This window comes from Chroicocephalus ridibundus, chromosome 6, assembly GCF_963924245.1.
Source record: "Chroicocephalus ridibundus chromosome 6, bChrRid1.1, whole genome shotgun sequence".
In the NCBI taxonomy this organism is placed as follows: Eukaryota; Metazoa; Chordata; class Aves; order Charadriiformes; family Laridae; genus Chroicocephalus; species Chroicocephalus ridibundus.
Genome location: NC_086289.1, coordinates 46529964 through 46546346, shown reverse-complemented (window position 1 = coordinate 46546346; position 16383 = coordinate 46529964). Strand labels below are relative to the sequence as shown.

Below are 16383 nucleotides of genomic sequence, written 5' to 3'. Positions count from 1 at the left end.
CTGCTAAAAGGGTTTCCAGACAAAAACACGAGCTGATAAAGCCTGAGTGTCTTTGTTTCATTATTTTTTTTTAACAATCTTCGCTATTTTTATACTTCTAGCAAGATAAAAACGCATTCTAGGTGTGAAATAAGAGGTGCCAGCTCCAGCCATGTGACTTGCCATGTGCGCAGGCTTGAAGCATCAGTTAAGAAAGTGGTTGTGGGGGTGGAGGAGGGTTACAGGGTGATGGTGGGGTCTCTCCTTCGCCATTTGTGTTTTCCTCACCACTTCACCCACAGCTCTCTGCCACACCAGTGCTGCCCAGTGTGATTTATCCCAGCATTGTTCCTTTGTACTCAAAGCGTTCCCAGCAAAAGCAGCAACGTGATGTGGTTGGATTTGCAGACGAAGGAGATGCCAGCATCCTGGTATCTGTTCCCACAGCAGACCAGGAGGTGTTTTCCAAGCAGGACGGGGTGCCTGAGGCTGTGGACTGTGGCTGTGACACTGCAGCAGCGTGGGTGCAGCCTTGCCAGCAGTTGTGTGGGGGTGAACCATGGCTGCGCCAGCACGCGTTCAACACCAAGGCCTTAAAAGCAGAGTAGCCAACATGGGGCAAAATGTCAGAGAGCTTGGGGAGAGTCAGCAGAGCTTTACTGAGCTTGCTTCGGAGCTGTGGACTTGTCACCCTTGGGGCAGGGTAGGCTGGTCTGGTTGGGAAGGGTCTGTGTGCCATCTTCCCATCTTCGCAGCGATAGGGAAGATGGATGGAGATCAATCCATTTGTGTTGGATCCTTGTTACCTACTTGGCATGTAAATGGGTGCAGGTGGTAAATGGGCGCAGACCAGCATATTTTGTAGACGATGCACCATTTTCTGGGAGGCAGTGCTGTTTCCAGCAGCTGCCCGTTGGTTGTCCGGCTGTAGGCTGCACTTCCCAGGCGCGGGCTGGGACCACACAAGGCTGGGGCTGCTGCGCTGGTGCACCAAGCAGTGCTGGGCACAGGCGCTCGGAGGAAACGGAGGAGTAAGAGAACAGCAAATAGGAAATGTCCCAGAGCCTGCTTGCACATCCTGAAGGTAGGGGGAAACCTCCAGACAGCAAAACAGGATGGCATGGAAGCGTTTCCACTTGTTTGACTCATGCTGAAACAATGCCCGGCTGCTGTTTGTCTTGGACAAATGCATTTCTCTGAGCAACAAGATCTCCTGGCCCTCCTGCAAGGCAAGCGCTGGGGTTTAACTGTTGCGCAGCCTGGAGCTGGCCTGTCCTTTAAGGTGGCTCAGGGTGGGTTGAAGTGGCCTGTGGGGAGCGGTAGCTGCTGCTGAAGCTGTACATGGGTCGCCCTGCAGATCCATCTCCCCTCCGTGCCCTGCAGCATGGTATCTGGCAGAGGGTCCTGGGTGCGGAGGGGGAGGTTGCAGGAGCCCATGGTGGGTGCTGGAGTCGGTCTGAGGCCGTCAGCGTCAGATTTGCTTCTCTCCAGCCGCAGCGGGGGAAGCGGCACTCTGTCCGTAAGTCAGTCATGTTGTCCTTCCTGAGGCTTTTGGACCCAATGAGTGACATGGGGTATGGTATGGTCAACACCCCTGTGGATGGGGTCGCAGGCAGAGCTTTGTCCCACAAGGGGCTACCCCCACTGCCAGCATTGTTGGGGACACTGGTATCATACACTAGGCTCGTAGATACTCGTGGGCTTTCCATGGCAGCACTGGCTGGCTCATAGATACTTGTGGGCTTTCCGTGGCAGCACTGGCTGCCTCCTGCCAGGTTGATGTTTTATGCTGGCCTGCAGGCAGAGCCTCTTCCCAGCACTGACATATGCCTGCTCATGTGTCTGCCTGCACAGGATCCACACCACGGCCAAGACCGGGAGCTCCTGCTTCAGCAAGAAAGATTTTGATGGAAAGATTAAAATCTGCATCTAAAGTTTGCCTGGTTCGAAAGGCTTTCCATGCAAGGACTGCTTCTGTAGAGTCATAACCTTAATTAAAAATCCTGTTGTCCCCTGCAGCATTTCAGCTACTCAGGCGTGCTTGGCAGTGTCCTGTTCACCGGGCTACAAAGGGCGGGCGGTGATGCTCTGTATAAATATTTATGTTGCACTGGGCCTTCCATTCCGGATCCTGACCAAATTGAGAAGTCCAGGCCTTCCTGTGCTCTTAGCCTTGCTAAGAAACATGCAAGCAAGGATTGCAGATGCAGCCTGCAAGCCAGCTACCAGGCTGGCAGGCAAAGTCATTGTCCCCAGGGCATGAATGAGGTGCATGGCTGGCGTGGCGAGTGGTGTAGCCATGGTCCGAGCTGTGATGGGTCTGAGTGATGGGTAAGAGAAGCACAGCTTGCTGTGGGTCAGCCTCCTGAGCGGGCATGAGCAGCAGAGGCTGCGTGGGGGCACAGCGGAGGTCTCCATCAGGGCATCGTGAGGGCATCTGCATGCAGATGCTGCTGCAGCCTAGACCTCCCTGGGGGCCTCTGGGCCAGCCTGACTCGGCTCAGCGCTGCTGGGTGCCAAAGGGAGAAGCCTCCCCATTTTGAAGCAGCCTTGCGGCTGAGATGAATGAAGTGGGGAAACACTACGGCACTCCCAAAAATGTCCTAAAAACTCTCTGATTACAGAAGGCAGAGCCTGAACCCTATTATTCGTACTGAGTTTCCTGGTTATAGGTCCCTCTGGTCACACTGGTGGTGTGCAAGAGGAAGCAGGACAGCCGTATTGATTGCACAGCTGCTCTCAGGAGCCTTGGGCTGACCCCAGACCAGTGTGCTGCACCGTGTTCCCCGCTCCCATCCCCATGGCCATCCCTGCCTCTTTGCTTCCTACGTGGTGCCGGTGCTGTTACTGGCTCTGCCACATGGCCGTGGGTTCAGGGTGCCCGCCAGTGCCAGCACTGCTTGGGGTCCTCAGTGCTGCCCCCACATTGCTCGCCTTGGAGGTCTTGTTGGGGAGGACCTAACCCACAGGTCCTCAGGCAGGTGCTTTTACCCCCTTGCTCCAGCTGGAGCAAGGTACCTGCTAACTGCCTGTGATGGTGAACCTCAGGAGAGGTCCCAGACCTTCTCAGGTTCAAGGGTGCATGTAGCTGGGGCTGGATGGGCAGCTGCTGCTTCCGTTCCTGCCATTGGGTCAGATCTTCACTGCTAATAAAAGCTGGAGGCGTCTTGGGAATCCACAGTGCTGGAAATTATGAAAGTTTGTCCTGCAGGAGAGGATGTCTACATCAAAGGGACAGCTACAGACTACAAAGGACCGACGCTTGAGTCCTTGTATGGCTGCAAGGCCATTTGCCTTTGTTTCAGCCTAAAACCTAGGGAGAGCTTGAACAGGACATTATTTTGTGGAAAGCAAAGGCTTTGTTTCTGCTTGTGATCGTGTGGGAGCTGCTGTAGGTGTGCTGTGCGCTGCTGGGTTTTGTTTGTTTTAAGAGCTGGTAAAATAACCTAGAGAAGCCCATTAATGAGTGGAAGCAAGCTTGTGCAACCTCCAGACCCGGAGCCATGGCACTTGCAGTGCTCGATGTTTGCTGGGAGCTCAGCGGCAGCAGTGCTAACTCAGTTTGTCAGATGTTTGGAAGAGGAACGGAGTTATCCTGGGCTGTGAGCAGGCTAACGCTGAATCCGCAGCCAGGCCGGGCTGTTGGCGCATCTGGGCTGAGACGGTACATCCTGTACCTTCTCTTGGGATCTAAAAAAACACCCCAAAGTACTGCTGACAGCTGCGAGCAAGGAGCAGCAGCTGGATTCCCTGCGTATCAGCCCAGGCAGTGCTGGTGGTTGTTAAGATACAGCAATGCAGGTGGGCTGTTGCCTGGGATGGAGCTTTCCAGAGTTGGAGATAACCATCTCCAGCAGGCAGGTGCTTCTCCCTGAGTTCACCTGGTTTAGTGGGTTCTTCCTGCAGGCAGATTGCCCTGATTTGGAGACTTTGCTCTTTTCCAAGTGCTTTTGCCCTGGGGGAGCAGGGAGCTGCCTGCCACGATGGGATCTGTGTTTCCCAAGCCCTTCAGTCGGAGGAGGCAGGAGAATTTGCTTTCCCTGTGCCCCGCCAGCATGGTGATGCCAATGGTGACTGCCCACAGTCCTGCAAGCCGGACCCTGCACACTTTGGATTTTAAACCATTTTGAGGCTTTGACTTGATTTGTTGCTGCTTGATACATGGGGGGAACACTTCTAGGAATTCTTTGGCAATGACTGCCCAGAAGCAGTCAAAATTACAGAACAGGCAGAACCTGCAAGAAACTGGCAGCAGAATTGATTTCAGGAATTCAGCGTTACTTTCTGATAAAAAAATATGTCCAAGAAGTGAAAGGGTTTTGTTGTTTACATCTGTGCACATCATTATTATGTGGGACCCGTTGCACTTATTCCCATTGCCAAGCAAACTTGAAGTGTCATTTAAAAACAATGAATAAATTGGACAAGATCTGACAACCACAACTGTGCATCAATTAGCATGAATACTATTAATAATAATAATAATATTAACTGTCCCCTTTGAGATACTGGGCATTACAAACATGATTTTTTCCAACAACCAAGACGCTTGTGTGTGTTTGGATAAGGCAGTCGGGGTTCTCCAAGCATGGATTCAAGCTTTCCCTCCAAGGACTTTGCTGTCTGCAGAGAGCACATGTCAGTGGTGACCATTCATTTGCAAGGGCTACCTGACAAGTTCACCAGGACTTTGCTATGGGGCTTTTTTTGTTGGCCATAGCACGCAAGTCCAGGGTGTGTCAGGTGAGCACACATTGGTTACTGTACCTGCACTTGTCTTCAAGTCCTGAACTTCTCAATTTCAGCTCCTGAACATCTTGGGTTTGGTGTCTACAGGTAGGTGTCACACCAGTGGCATCCTGGGGTTGCTGGTACCTGTTTGCACTGGTAGGTCATCAGCCCCTGCACGCTAAACCTCCTGAGCAGGTGATTAGATCCACCTGGGTGTTTACACAACTGCTGTCATCTGCAGTGGTTACTTTTTTGTCATGGGAGAGCATAAACTGAAGAAAGAGCAGGGCTATGATGCTTTTTGGGAGGTCACTGTTTGGTTTGGTGTTGCCAAGAAAAATGCTGTTCATGGGTAGTGGCAAGGCTCAAACTGGCCTGTGCAGTGCGGGTATTCGTGACTCCTTGCGCCCCAGTGAAGGGTTTGCAGGGTTGTAGGGGGGGGAGTCTGGGCTGTAGATGCTTGCAGAGGTCTCAAACCAGCCCTGCTTGGCTCTTAAATCTGCTGTGGAAAGTGGCTGGTGGGGCTGAGCATTCGGAGGTGGGCCAGGAGGAGCAGATGGGCCGCTCTGGCAGCCGGAGGGCAGCTGGGGCCGCTCGGCAGAGGGCTTCCTCACCACCACTTGGTGGAGAAGGAGCCGAAGCCCTTTGGTGGAAGAACAAACAAACAAACAGCAGGAAATTGAGAGGTTTTGCTGCATAGTTGGGATGCTTTGTGGAGTGATGAGGTGCTGGGGCCATACAGGGAAGCTCCCAACAATCCTCTGGAGGTTCCTGCAGTGCCCTCCTGCTCTCTGAAGCTCAGTGGCAGTTCCCTCCATGCCAGGACTCCTCCGTGGCAGCACAATGTCCTATGGCCAGGACTCCTGAACAGGGATAGAGGGATGGTGTTTTAGAGTGCTCCCATGAATGGGCCGCCTCTGTCATTCCCCAGCGCTGAATAAGCGGATGGTCTGATGCACTCAGCCGATGGCTCTGCACCACCACTAGTGCCACGGGCATTGTATCTATACAGGGAAGGAAACCGATGCGACCCAGACAGGGATTTATGGTCCCACTTCTATACGGAGGGTGATTTTAGCACCGACATGGGGTGCAAAAATTTTAGATGGTGAGGGGGCCTGGCCTTGAAAATCCATGTCCCAAGGAAGTGTTTCACTTGTGAGCTGCATTCATAAGTTGCTGCTAATCATCTATTTAAGTGTGTCCATTTTTGGACTGCTAAGTCCATGCAGAAATGTAATCATCAAGAATCAATTTGCTGTTCCAAATACAGGCCTTTTAAAAGTTTGGCATGCAGACTGTGCTATAGTAGAGACGAGACATAATTTGTGCATTACGTGAAAAGTTTATTAAGTAATTACTGACGTCTTCAATGAAGAGTTCAGTCCAGCGGTTTGTCAGCGTTTTGCAGGGGAGGGCTGGAGGTCCTGCTTGAGCTGGACCCTCGCCCTGAACCCATCGGAGGAGGGTAAGGTGATCCTCGTGTGTGCACCAACGCATCCTGCCCTTTGTCCCTGGCCAGTAATCGGGGTTGCTTTGTCCCAGGGTGACATTTTCCCCTGCAGAGCTGGGGGTGCTGCTGTGTTGGCGATGCCATTGCACATGGCTGGGTGCATGGTGCTCCCGAGAAGCGTGGAGCCAGGATTTCCTGGGTTACACAAGCTGCTCAGCCTCACTAAGGCGCTCTGGGCCAGGCTGGTACTGAACCTGCCGCCCCAGCTCCTTAAGGGGTTTAGCATTTGCACATGGGAAATGGGCAATTAGCAACAAGGGCTGCTTTGTTGCAAAGCATCCATCTGCAGCAGGGCTGAGCTTGCCCAGCCAAGGTCTGGCAGTGCCAGGGCGGGAAGGGGGAGCCTGGGTCAAATCCTGCTCTGGATGCAGCCCTGGGGCAGCTGCCTTCCTCAGACTGCAGCAGAAACTTGGAAGGGCTCATCTTGACTGCAGCGATGCCTTTTGGTGGCGGTGAGGTGGAGGAAGGGCAGACGGACTTTTCCCGAGGGTTAATCTCGGTCAGAGAGGTGGTAAGGGACTGGCAGCTGCCTGCCACGGTGAGGGTTAGCCAAGAGGAGGAGAAGGGTGCAGGGAGGTTTCTTGGCAGTGCTCTTCTTGCTGAGGATTAGGGGGAAAAGACACCATCATCTTCATGCCATCACTCTTCCCTCTCCACCACCCACACCCTGTCTTCTGGGCGGGCCAGAAGCTGCTGTTGGGGGAGTGCTCCAGGCTGCTTGGGTTGCTTTTAAGCCTGTATCTGTTGTCTCTTGAAGTCTTTACAATTATTTAGCCCCCTCTGTTTGCTCTCTCCCCCTCCATTTCAAACATGTCCTCCCATCCCCATCAGGACACTGCATACTTCCCACTGAGTCTCCCATCCTGTCCGTCTTCTCAGCTGGCTTGCCAGGACCCCACAGGTACTAGCCACTCAGCTGGGCATTGCTTGTGAGGACCACAGCCACACGTCCTCCCGCCCGCCCCGGAGGTGCGCTGGCAGCTGCATGGAGCGGAGGAGCACGGCACGCTCGCACCTCACAGCTTATTGCACAGGAACAGCGGCGTTTGCCAGCAGCTGCAGCTGGGGATAACGCCGCCAGCCGTCTGTTTTCTGGCTCGGGAACTGAAAGGCGTATTTAGAGGTAGCAAGAGTGTGCACTTGTTGTTTTAGTTGGTGTTTGGGCTGGCAGGGCTGCTGTCGGAGTGGCACAGAGAGGGATGACCGGCAGCCCATGCTTCCCTTCTGCACCAGGAGCCCCATGTCCAGCTGGCTGTGGCTTGGGGTCCCCCAGCTCCTGACCCCCAGGACAGAGGCTCAGTGACAAAGTATGTCCTCGAGGTGCTGGCCCATCCCTGCTGCCTGTCCTGCCCTCCCAAGCAGCTGGCCCAGACTGCCAGCGCTTGTAAGAGGTGGGAGCAAACGAGTGAGCTCCAGCAAGGAATTTACTGGTCCAGGGATGTTTATTGCATCCACAGTCTTGCAGGCCCCTTATTTTTATGGGTTTATCCAATGGCTGTTGGCTTCTCTTCCCCGTTTGGTGAGGGAGAGGCTGTGCATCCCTCCGCTCCAGGTACCACGCTGCTCAGGCTCCTGCAGTGCGTTCAGAGACCCTGCAGCCTTCCAGGGGCATCCTGTGACCGCAGTTGCACTGGGGCTGGCCTGGCATCTGGTTTCACTTCACTTGTTTTTGACGTGGCTCCTCAGTTCCCTGGCTGCAGTGCCTGAAGGGGATCCCACAGACTGTCTGTGTTTCTGGAGATGCGGCCGCATGGGGAGGATCCACGTCCTCATCAGCAAGGCCAGTGGCTACTGCGCAGCTGGTGTGGCAGGGTTGCAGCCTCTTGAACATCTCAGGTGGGTACAGTGTCCCTGTGGGGACAGTGTTCCGGGCTTGCTGCTGGTCACCCAGCTGGCAGTAAGTCCTCCACTCTGCCTTTCGTGCCAGCAAGGGCACCCTGCTGCTTTACAAGCAGTTTCCAGCTTATCCCATGAGGTTGTCCCATAACCCAGAGCTGAAGTAAATGAGTGGAAATTCATGGGTTTGGACATAGTTTTCCCCCACCCGGTGTTTGCCCCTCGCTGTGCAAGAAAGCAGGAGAAGGACCTGCAAAATACAGCTGATTGATAGGTGGAGCAGTCCCTTCTTCCCCTGGCAGCTCTCCCCACTGAGGCATTTTAAAGAGTGCGATGGCAGCTCTGCGAGCTGGGGCTTGTGGCCGCCGGCCTGCGAGCAGGGGAGGTGCAGCCGGAGTGCCCTGCACTGGGCCAGCAAGGGAAGTCCTGGTGGAAGCAGGGTTTTTTTTATCTGGGCTGCCCGGGCCCAGCATTTGAATGCTTGGAAATGCTCTTCTCCAGATGTTTCCTAGCACACGCCGGGTCTGTTTATAAACAGCTCCTCAAAGCGAAGCCTGTCGGGGCTGCGGGCGGGCGCTCATGGCAGCAGCCCCGTACGGCTCCCCTGCACCCTGCTATGGGGTCGGGGGCCCAGTGTCACTTCTTTCCCCTCCCGTCTAGAGGGGCCAGGGCGGTTAACAAAAGCCTGAAATGCCTCCTCTTCCTTTCTCCTCCCCTCCTCCCAGCCAGCAGCTTCCTGCCCTGCTGCGTCCCGGTGGCCGGCATCTCCAGGATGCTGTCCTGCCCTGGCTTTTGCTGCTGGGGGAGCGGGGAGCCCTGCCTGAACCACCAGTCCCAAGGGAGATCTCAGCTGCTCCAGAGGCTTGGGAGGGGGAGACATTTTCATTGCATCCAACCAGAGTTTTAGTTCCTTAATGGAAAGTGTTTGTCTTGGGGGGGACTGCACCCTCAGCAGCACAGCCACCCCCGGATCCTGGCAGCACACTCATCAAGCCCTTGTGATTTGCCCCCACCATGTTTTGCCAAAATTTAATCCAGGTGCCAAAGGGCGATGTCAGGCAGGACAGAGCAGCGCAGGGCGCAGCGGCTGGTTGCTGTGCTTCCCCAGACCCATCTCCTCCAAAGAAAATGATGGTCTCTTGTCTGCTGCTCCTTCCTCTGCCAGCTGGGTGGAGGTGCCTTCCAGCCACGCTCTTCTCTGTTCTGGCCCCTGCAGAAGGAGTGAGCCGAAAGCCTCTATTAGAAGGACAAAAGCTGAGCGAAATCCAGGCTAAACAGACGCTGCCAGCGGCCCTGCCAGAATACCTTCCCCTCGGTTGGCCCGAGCCCAGCACTGGAAAGGCTGCGGCGTGGTGCTGTGAGCAGGTTCCTGAGCTGTCAGTGCTGCGAAGCCGCCTGTGGCTCGTCGCATCCTGGATCTCACCCCAGCATCGCTCCCCGGGGATGGCCCGTCCTCCCCCCCCAGCCCCACACACGGCTGGGGAAGGATGGCCCCGTCACGCCAGCGCCGGGAGGAAGGGCTGAACAATTGCTGCTTGTCGCTCTGTCCCCTCTCGCTGCAGAAAAGGGCAAGTTGCTCCCTTCTTGTTACCAGCCATCGCCAAGTAATCCTCTGGGGAACGGCATTGCTCAAAAATTGAGTCATTTGATACAGATGTGCTTTCTCCCCACTGCAGCCTGGCTGCTGCGGCAGGGCGATGCTGAGGGCTTGGGCACTCACACTTTACCTATTGTAGCTGCTTGCAGGTGCTGTAATTTCATCCCTTAGCTTGGGCGGGGTGTGGTTTTGGAGGTAAGAACATGAAAGGAGTAGTCGGCTCTGCTGCTTTGGAGCTGGAAAGGTGCCTCCCTCCATGGTACTGCTCCCCCCCTCCCTCCTGCCAGCTTTCAGCATCATTTTTTGGGCACGGGATGGCTTTCCTGGCACTGCTAGGGAGAAACAGAAAGCAGAGTATGCAGAGGTGGGCTTGAGCCGGTCTCTGCTCAGAGCCCTGGACCTGAGCACCTCGGGAGGCTGATTGGTGCAAGGCTGGGTCTCGTCTGTGCAGGCTGAGCTTCCCTCTAATGCTGCATGGAGAGCGCTTTGCCTTCCTTTTCTCATGAGCATCCACGAGTCATCTTTGCAGTGGCCTGGTGCCTGTCCTCAAGACATAACTGCTCTTTGCACGGACAGAGCCCTTTTATTACTTCCCTGCCCTTTAGATCAAATGAGCGTTGCTGCCCATGGGCTCTGATGAGGCAGCGAGTCCTCTGCTCCCCTTCCCCTGGAGGCATGGAGATGGCTGCTCAAAAAACTGAGCCTTCCTTTGATGGAAAACGGGCACTTGGAAAAACCCATTCTATCCTGAATCAGGTGAAAGGGAGTGGTGTTAAGATCCTTAATGATATGAGAAATATCATAAGTTTGAATCTAAAGCATCTAAATGAAAAGTTGTATGGAAGTGATGCTGCGTGATGGTTGTGGTTTTCTGGATCAGGAAATAAAAAAAAGTGCTCACGGTTGACATCATTAATAGATCCACGTTTTCTGCCGGGATAATTCTGCTGGTGGCTGTTGAATCCTGGCTCTCGCCTTGGCCAGTCTGTCAGTGCTGTGCGGGGATCCAGAGGACAGGCCAGAAGGATGGATTTAATAGCCTGATCTCTGTAGAAGCTGTAGGATTTCCTGAGCGAGAGCCCGTTGGAGCCGAACACAGCTGCTTACAAGAAAAATTTCAATTTAAATGTTTCCAGTGGGGGAGTACCTACTGCTACTCTGGAGCTGTCCCAGGGGCTAATGTCCCTGCGTCTTCTTACATCTGACTTAGCCCAGCTTCAGCTTCCAAGAATGGGGCCACGTTAAACCTTTGGGTGCTAAATCCATGCTGTCTAGCAACAAATTCTTGTGTCCTGGAGGTGCATGGAGGCTTTAGTTGGTGTCTGACAGATTCGGACAGGAGCCAGTGGCAGGCTTGGCTTATTCTATTTAGCAGTGTTTCTTCCAGACGTTTTCACAGCAAGGTGCAAAAAACCCTGCTGTAGCTTTACCTTAAGTGTTAGGGCTGGAAGGAGAGCACGGTGCTGGCACCCCTGGGCTGTCAGACGGTGGGGTGGGGGCCGTGGGTCCCTCCCGCCCTCCTCTGAACCGCAGGCTCGGTCAGCTCTCAGCTGCACGGCTTTACAGCAAAGGATGCTGCCTGGGGCAGAAGACTTTCAGTCTGAATAGAAGCGATTTTTTTAGGGCAGATTCAACCCCAGCTGCTTGGATAATAGCATGGGATGAATTCAGCTCCTGCACGAGGGAGCAGCCGGTGTGTGTATGGTGGGGTGCTCACTGCCCCAGGGCTGAGGAAGGAGCCAAAGATGTTTTTGGGCTGCCTGCTTAGGTAGTCTAATTTTTTCCCATTTGAATCACCCACTGGAGTTAGTTTAGTGGATTGCTAGGCTTATGCCGCTCTCTTCTCCTTGGCAGCTGGAAATTAGATGGTGAAGATTGAGTCTGCCAGAGCTGCTACAGCTGAGCCTTCCTGGGGCTGCAAATGCTGAAGGCAGTGCTTATTTAGCTAATGAGGTGTTGCCATTGGATTTCTTTTTTTTTTATTTTTGTTTTGAAGAAATAGTTTTGCCGCTCAGATTTATTTCAAGCCACCTTTTTGCACAGCCTCAAACTGGGGCCCATCTTTGATCCGGAAGTTTCCCATAATCAAATAATAATAATAATAATGATGCTGGGAGCTCTGCTGCCGAGATCCCATTAACTGCAGGACATTTCCATGGAGTGGGGGCACTTCTGGTGGTTCGCCCTAGGCACCGGGGATGTGGTTTTGTCTCCCCGCACAGCCGTGTGAGCAGTCACGCAATCATGTGTCCTCTTGGCTCACCAGAGTGATGCTGGTAGAAACAGAAAGGGCTTTAGGAGAGAGCAAGAAGAGTGGTCTGAGGTCTGGACGATATCCTGTGCGGGGGGATGGAGAGGGCCACAGCCTGTGAAGCACTGGGCTGCTCTAGGAGGCTGGGTGCCTCCTGCCAGCAGAAGACAAGCACGGCAAGATCCCTTGGGTGGGTTGTAGATCCTGTGCTGTGATTCAGACGTGCCCAGACTTGAGGTGGCTGCTCTTCAGGCTGCACTCCCTGACTCCCCTGTTCCTGTTTTTCCTCTCTTTGCAGGCACACGTTCTGGCAGTATCGCCGCGAGAACCCCCAGACCAAAGTGGGGGACCCCCCTCCTGACGGGCTGCCCGGTTTCAACAGCGGTGTCCTACTCCTGAACCTTGAAGCCATGAGGCAGTCCAAGCTCTACAACCAGCTGCTGGAGCCCGCCATGGTGCAGAAACTGACAGAGAAGTACCACTTCAAGGGCCATCTCGGGGACCAGGATTTCTTCACCATGGTGGGGATGGAGCACCCAGAGCTCTTCCACGTGCTCGACTGCACGTGGAACCGGCAGCTTTGCACATGGTGGAGGGACCATGGATACAGCGACGTGTTTGACCAGTACTTCCAGTGTGAGGGTGAGGTCAAAATTTACCACGGGAACTGCAACACCCCGATCCCTGAAGACTAGGGCACCCGCCGCCCCTGGGAGCAGCTCTGACTGCAGCACGCCCTGCACCAGCAGTCCCTCGGGAAGGGTGGCCAGCCCTGATCCTTTGCATCCCAGGGCTATCCCTAGGGATCCCAGGAGCGTCCAGTATCAGTCCAGTAGTTGGAGCAGAACATTTGCAGTCGCCATGCCTGGGGCTTAGCTCCTGGCTCTGCTTGGGGCAAGTCCGTGGTGCCCCTCTGTGACACGGCCACTGGGACATGGGGACAGCCGAGGAGCCATCAGGTGACCGCTGCTTTTGCACATGGCAGGGTGCGGTTCCATGGATGCTGTGCAGCTTTGGCTTGTCTCGTGATCAGTGGGAGTCCACAGCTGGGCAGTTGTGTTTCGTTTTGGCGTTCCTCGGTGGCCCATTTCTGCACCTCATGCAGAACATCCGTCTGGTCCCTCTGGAAAGCAGACACCGTTCTCAGGTCATCTTCCTTTTGAAGCATTCCAGAAAGGCGAGAGGGTTTTAAAGACTAAAATGCTGCTTTAAATTGGGTTACTTACAAACAAAAACTGAATGCTAGATGAGCTTTAAAGCCTTCCATTGGTTCTTCTTAGCAATAAAAGCTTTACTGCCCTGTCTTGTCTTAAAAGCGTTCAGTGAGCGTGTACCAATAGGTTCATTTTTCTAGCTTTGCCTTTAACCTTTTGTACGAGAATAAAGCTGCAGATGTAAAACATGCTCGGTTGTTTTTCTGCGGCACAGCGGAAGTCCTGTACGATAGGAGGTTTCATGCTTTTCTTATCATGATTAAAAAGTAGTTGGTGTATATCTGTTGGGCGGTTGAATGTGGTGCCCCAAGTAGCTTATCGCTGTGATTATCCCATGTCTCTCCCAAGCGAGGGATGCAAATAAATGGGCCGGCACACAAACCGGATTTTAAAAAACTATCATCTTCACCATAGCCGGGGCTGGTTTGGAAGGAGCCAGGAATTGTCCGTGCTGTGAATGAGCGGGCTTCAGGCATGAGCACTCTGCTCCCTAAATAAATCCCATCTGGGACAGCCCGGCCAGCACGTACCAGGTCCTGCGCTGGTCTCTGTCGGAGGAGGTCACAAGGGCATTAACCTGCTTTCAGCCCTGCTTTTTTCACACCGAGCTGGCGTGTGCCTGTCTGTGCGTCTGGGTGTGCGTTTGTGAGACGTGCACGTGCAAGATAGAGGGATGGGGACCTAATTATGGCTTAACCTAATAACAGCCCACGCAGTGTGTGGCGGGAGTTTCCTGGGCTCCTTCCCCTGTGCCCGTGAATGAATGTTTATCTTTGCCGAGGGAGAGGCTCTCCTCCCTCTAACCGACGTCAGGGGAATGCCAGGCTGCAGCGCGGGCTGCAGCCCTCCGCTTTGCTGAACGATCCATTTCTAAATAGCACTAAAGCTCAGCTTTAAGTATTTTCACATCCCCAGGGAAGCAACAGTGAAGAAGTGATTAAAGGTGAGTGAAAGAAGCAATAGCCTGCTGTATTAGACTCAAATTTTCACCAAAAACCGTGATGATGAGGGCCCACAGTGCCGGGCAAGGCAAGGCACCGGGGTGCTGGAGGTGGCAGTGGGACAGGATTCAGGGCGGGCGATGCACCCTGGCGATGCACCCTGAAGGACGAGGGGTTTGCAGTGAGGAGGGTTTGCAGCGGCTCCGCTGAGCACTGCACCCGGCGGGCACGCACCCTCCCAGGGACTCTGGAGGGTGGCTTCGCTTGGTCGGTGCCCGCTGTCACTTAGATGTGATCTGGGTGGGGACATCCCTGCATTGCATGGTCAGGAGCAGCCCCGGGAGCCACCCACCTCGCCTCTGCCCTGGCAGTGCCAGGCTGCTTTCCCAGGCTTGCTGGGCGAAACGGAGAGAGGGCAGGGCTTCCTGGAGCAATGTCACAGTCCCGTGGTTGGCATCGGTGCTTTGCAACCACCCTGGCATGTCCTGAGGCCACACCAAGCGTCTCCCGGGGCTGCCCCTTGTGCACAGCCCCTGCTGTGCCCAGGATGCTGCTGTGGGGACTCAGCCCTGCGCTCGCCAGCCAGGGCACACCGGTGGCACCGGTGGCACCAGTGACACAGTGGGCCTCGCGTGCCAGGGCGGGACCTTGCTGTCTGTTTGGAAATGGCCGTGCTGGAAATACAGGCCAGGCAGCTCATGTCACTGGCCCTGGGGAGCGGCTGCCGATGAGCAAACGTGGCTTTTCCCCGGGGCTGAGCAGCTCTGGGGTGGCTCTGGGTGTCGGGGATGGCCCGAAAACACCATAGTGGGTTTGGGATGGCACTGCCACAGGGTGACACTGGCCTCAGGAGCCAGGGCAGTGTGGGGACAGGTGCCCCCCTGCCCCACAGCCACCCCCAGAGATGGGCCAGGCGCTGGGCACCCTCCACCTGTGGCCGAGGGATGCTCTCCACAGGGTTGGGAGCATCTTTCCCTCTCTGTGGGGTCCCAGGGGGCTGAGAGGGGGGGTACCCCTCCATGCAGCCACCCTGGCCCCAGGCTGAAACCTTTTGCCTGGGTATTTTGCAAAAAACGTTTCCATTTTTTGTCTGTGCAAAATGGCAGTCCACTGGGAAACTCGCTGCATTTTTTTGACTGGGAAAAACATGATAAGCGAAACCTTTAATTCATCTCGGGGAGGTTTCCCCCCAGGCGCCACAGACGGCCAGCGGCACAGCTCCCCATGCAGCAGTGCCTGCACCCCCTGGCCCCCACCGTCCCCGGGGCCGTGACTAAGCACCGCAGGCAGCATGGGCCCGCACGGCGCTATATATAGACCCTGCACGCAGCCGGGGCCGTGCTGCCTGTGTAATTATCTCCCCTTCATGCCCTGCTGATTGCAGGCACTAATGAGCTCAGCTGCAGAAGCCGCAGCGGCGTGGGGCTGCCAGCTCAGCCTTTTTGAAAGGTGCTGCCACTGGGTCCACGCTGGGGCAGAAGCAGAGCTTGCTGTGCTTGGCCGGGGTGGCAGCACCCCCGCGGACACCCCACAGCCAGTGCTCAGCCTGCTGGCGGCTGCCAGGCCATCCTGTGCCTGCCCTCCGGTGATTATTCATGGAAGAATGGGGACGTTCCGTCCCCATCCCTCCCTGCCCTCCAACACCCTCCTTCTGCACAGCCCAGCCTTAGACAGATGCTGCTCCTGGCGGACAAAGTCGAACCTGAGCATCCCCTCCTGGATCCCAGGCCAAATCTGAGCATCCTCTCCTGGATCCCAGGCCAAACCTGAGCATCCCCTCCTGGTCCCCATGACACTGTCATTGGGACCATCGCAACCAGCACTAGCAACCGCTGGCAGAATCACGGTAAAAGATGCTCAGAAAGCATTAAGCAGCACCGATTTGCCACTGGGCACCACCCGTTTGGTAAAACCCAGTGGCCTGGGTTTTACACCAAGGTTCCTCAGCCCAGAGCTCCTCCATCATGCCTGTGGGCCTCCTGCTCCTTGTCTCCTCACCCGCTTGCTCATAGCAAAGTGCGGCTCGGGCCGAGAGCCCCCTGCTTTTCCAGGATGGAGAAGGAGATGGGGGAGCAGAGGGGTCTCCTGGAACTCTTTGTAGAAGATCAGGCCACGGAAGGTAGGTCTGTAGCTTGAGCTGAAGGAGAAAATTCAATTTCTTTCCTTGTATGATTCAGCATTCACGAGAAATCGCACATAAAAGCAAACCGTATCCCCTGTTTTCTGGCCAGCTTTGCCTTTGGCCCCGCGCTCGAGCAGCATGGGATTTTTTGCTCTCCTCTCCTGCGTTTCGTAACACTGTCAGTGTTTATTCTCTTACT

At 55.0% G+C, this 16383-nt stretch overlaps 2 protein-coding genes across 2 annotated transcripts in view; both read left to right on the top strand.

Moving 5' to 3' along the window:
• Window positions 1-8512, top strand: part of ACAP2 (ArfGAP with coiled-coil, ankyrin repeat and PH domains 2) — a 101204-nt gene extending 92692 nt beyond the window's left edge. Inside the window, exon 26 of the transcript XR_010071458.1 lies at window positions 8499-8512. The gene's annotated coding sequence lies outside the window, so the exon portion shown is untranslated. The remainder of the gene's footprint in view (window positions 1-8498) is intronic.
• Window positions 1-13311, top strand: part of XXYLT1 (xyloside xylosyltransferase 1) — a 35438-nt gene extending 22127 nt beyond the window's left edge. The window contains exon 4 of the mRNA XM_063337457.1: window positions 12206-13311. Within this exon, the coding sequence (XP_063193527.1) occupies window positions 12206-12602 (397 nt within the window). The 3' untranslated portion in view covers window positions 12603-13311. The remainder of the gene's footprint in view (window positions 1-12205) is intronic.
• The last annotated feature ends 3072 nt before the right edge of the window (window positions 13312-16383 follow it).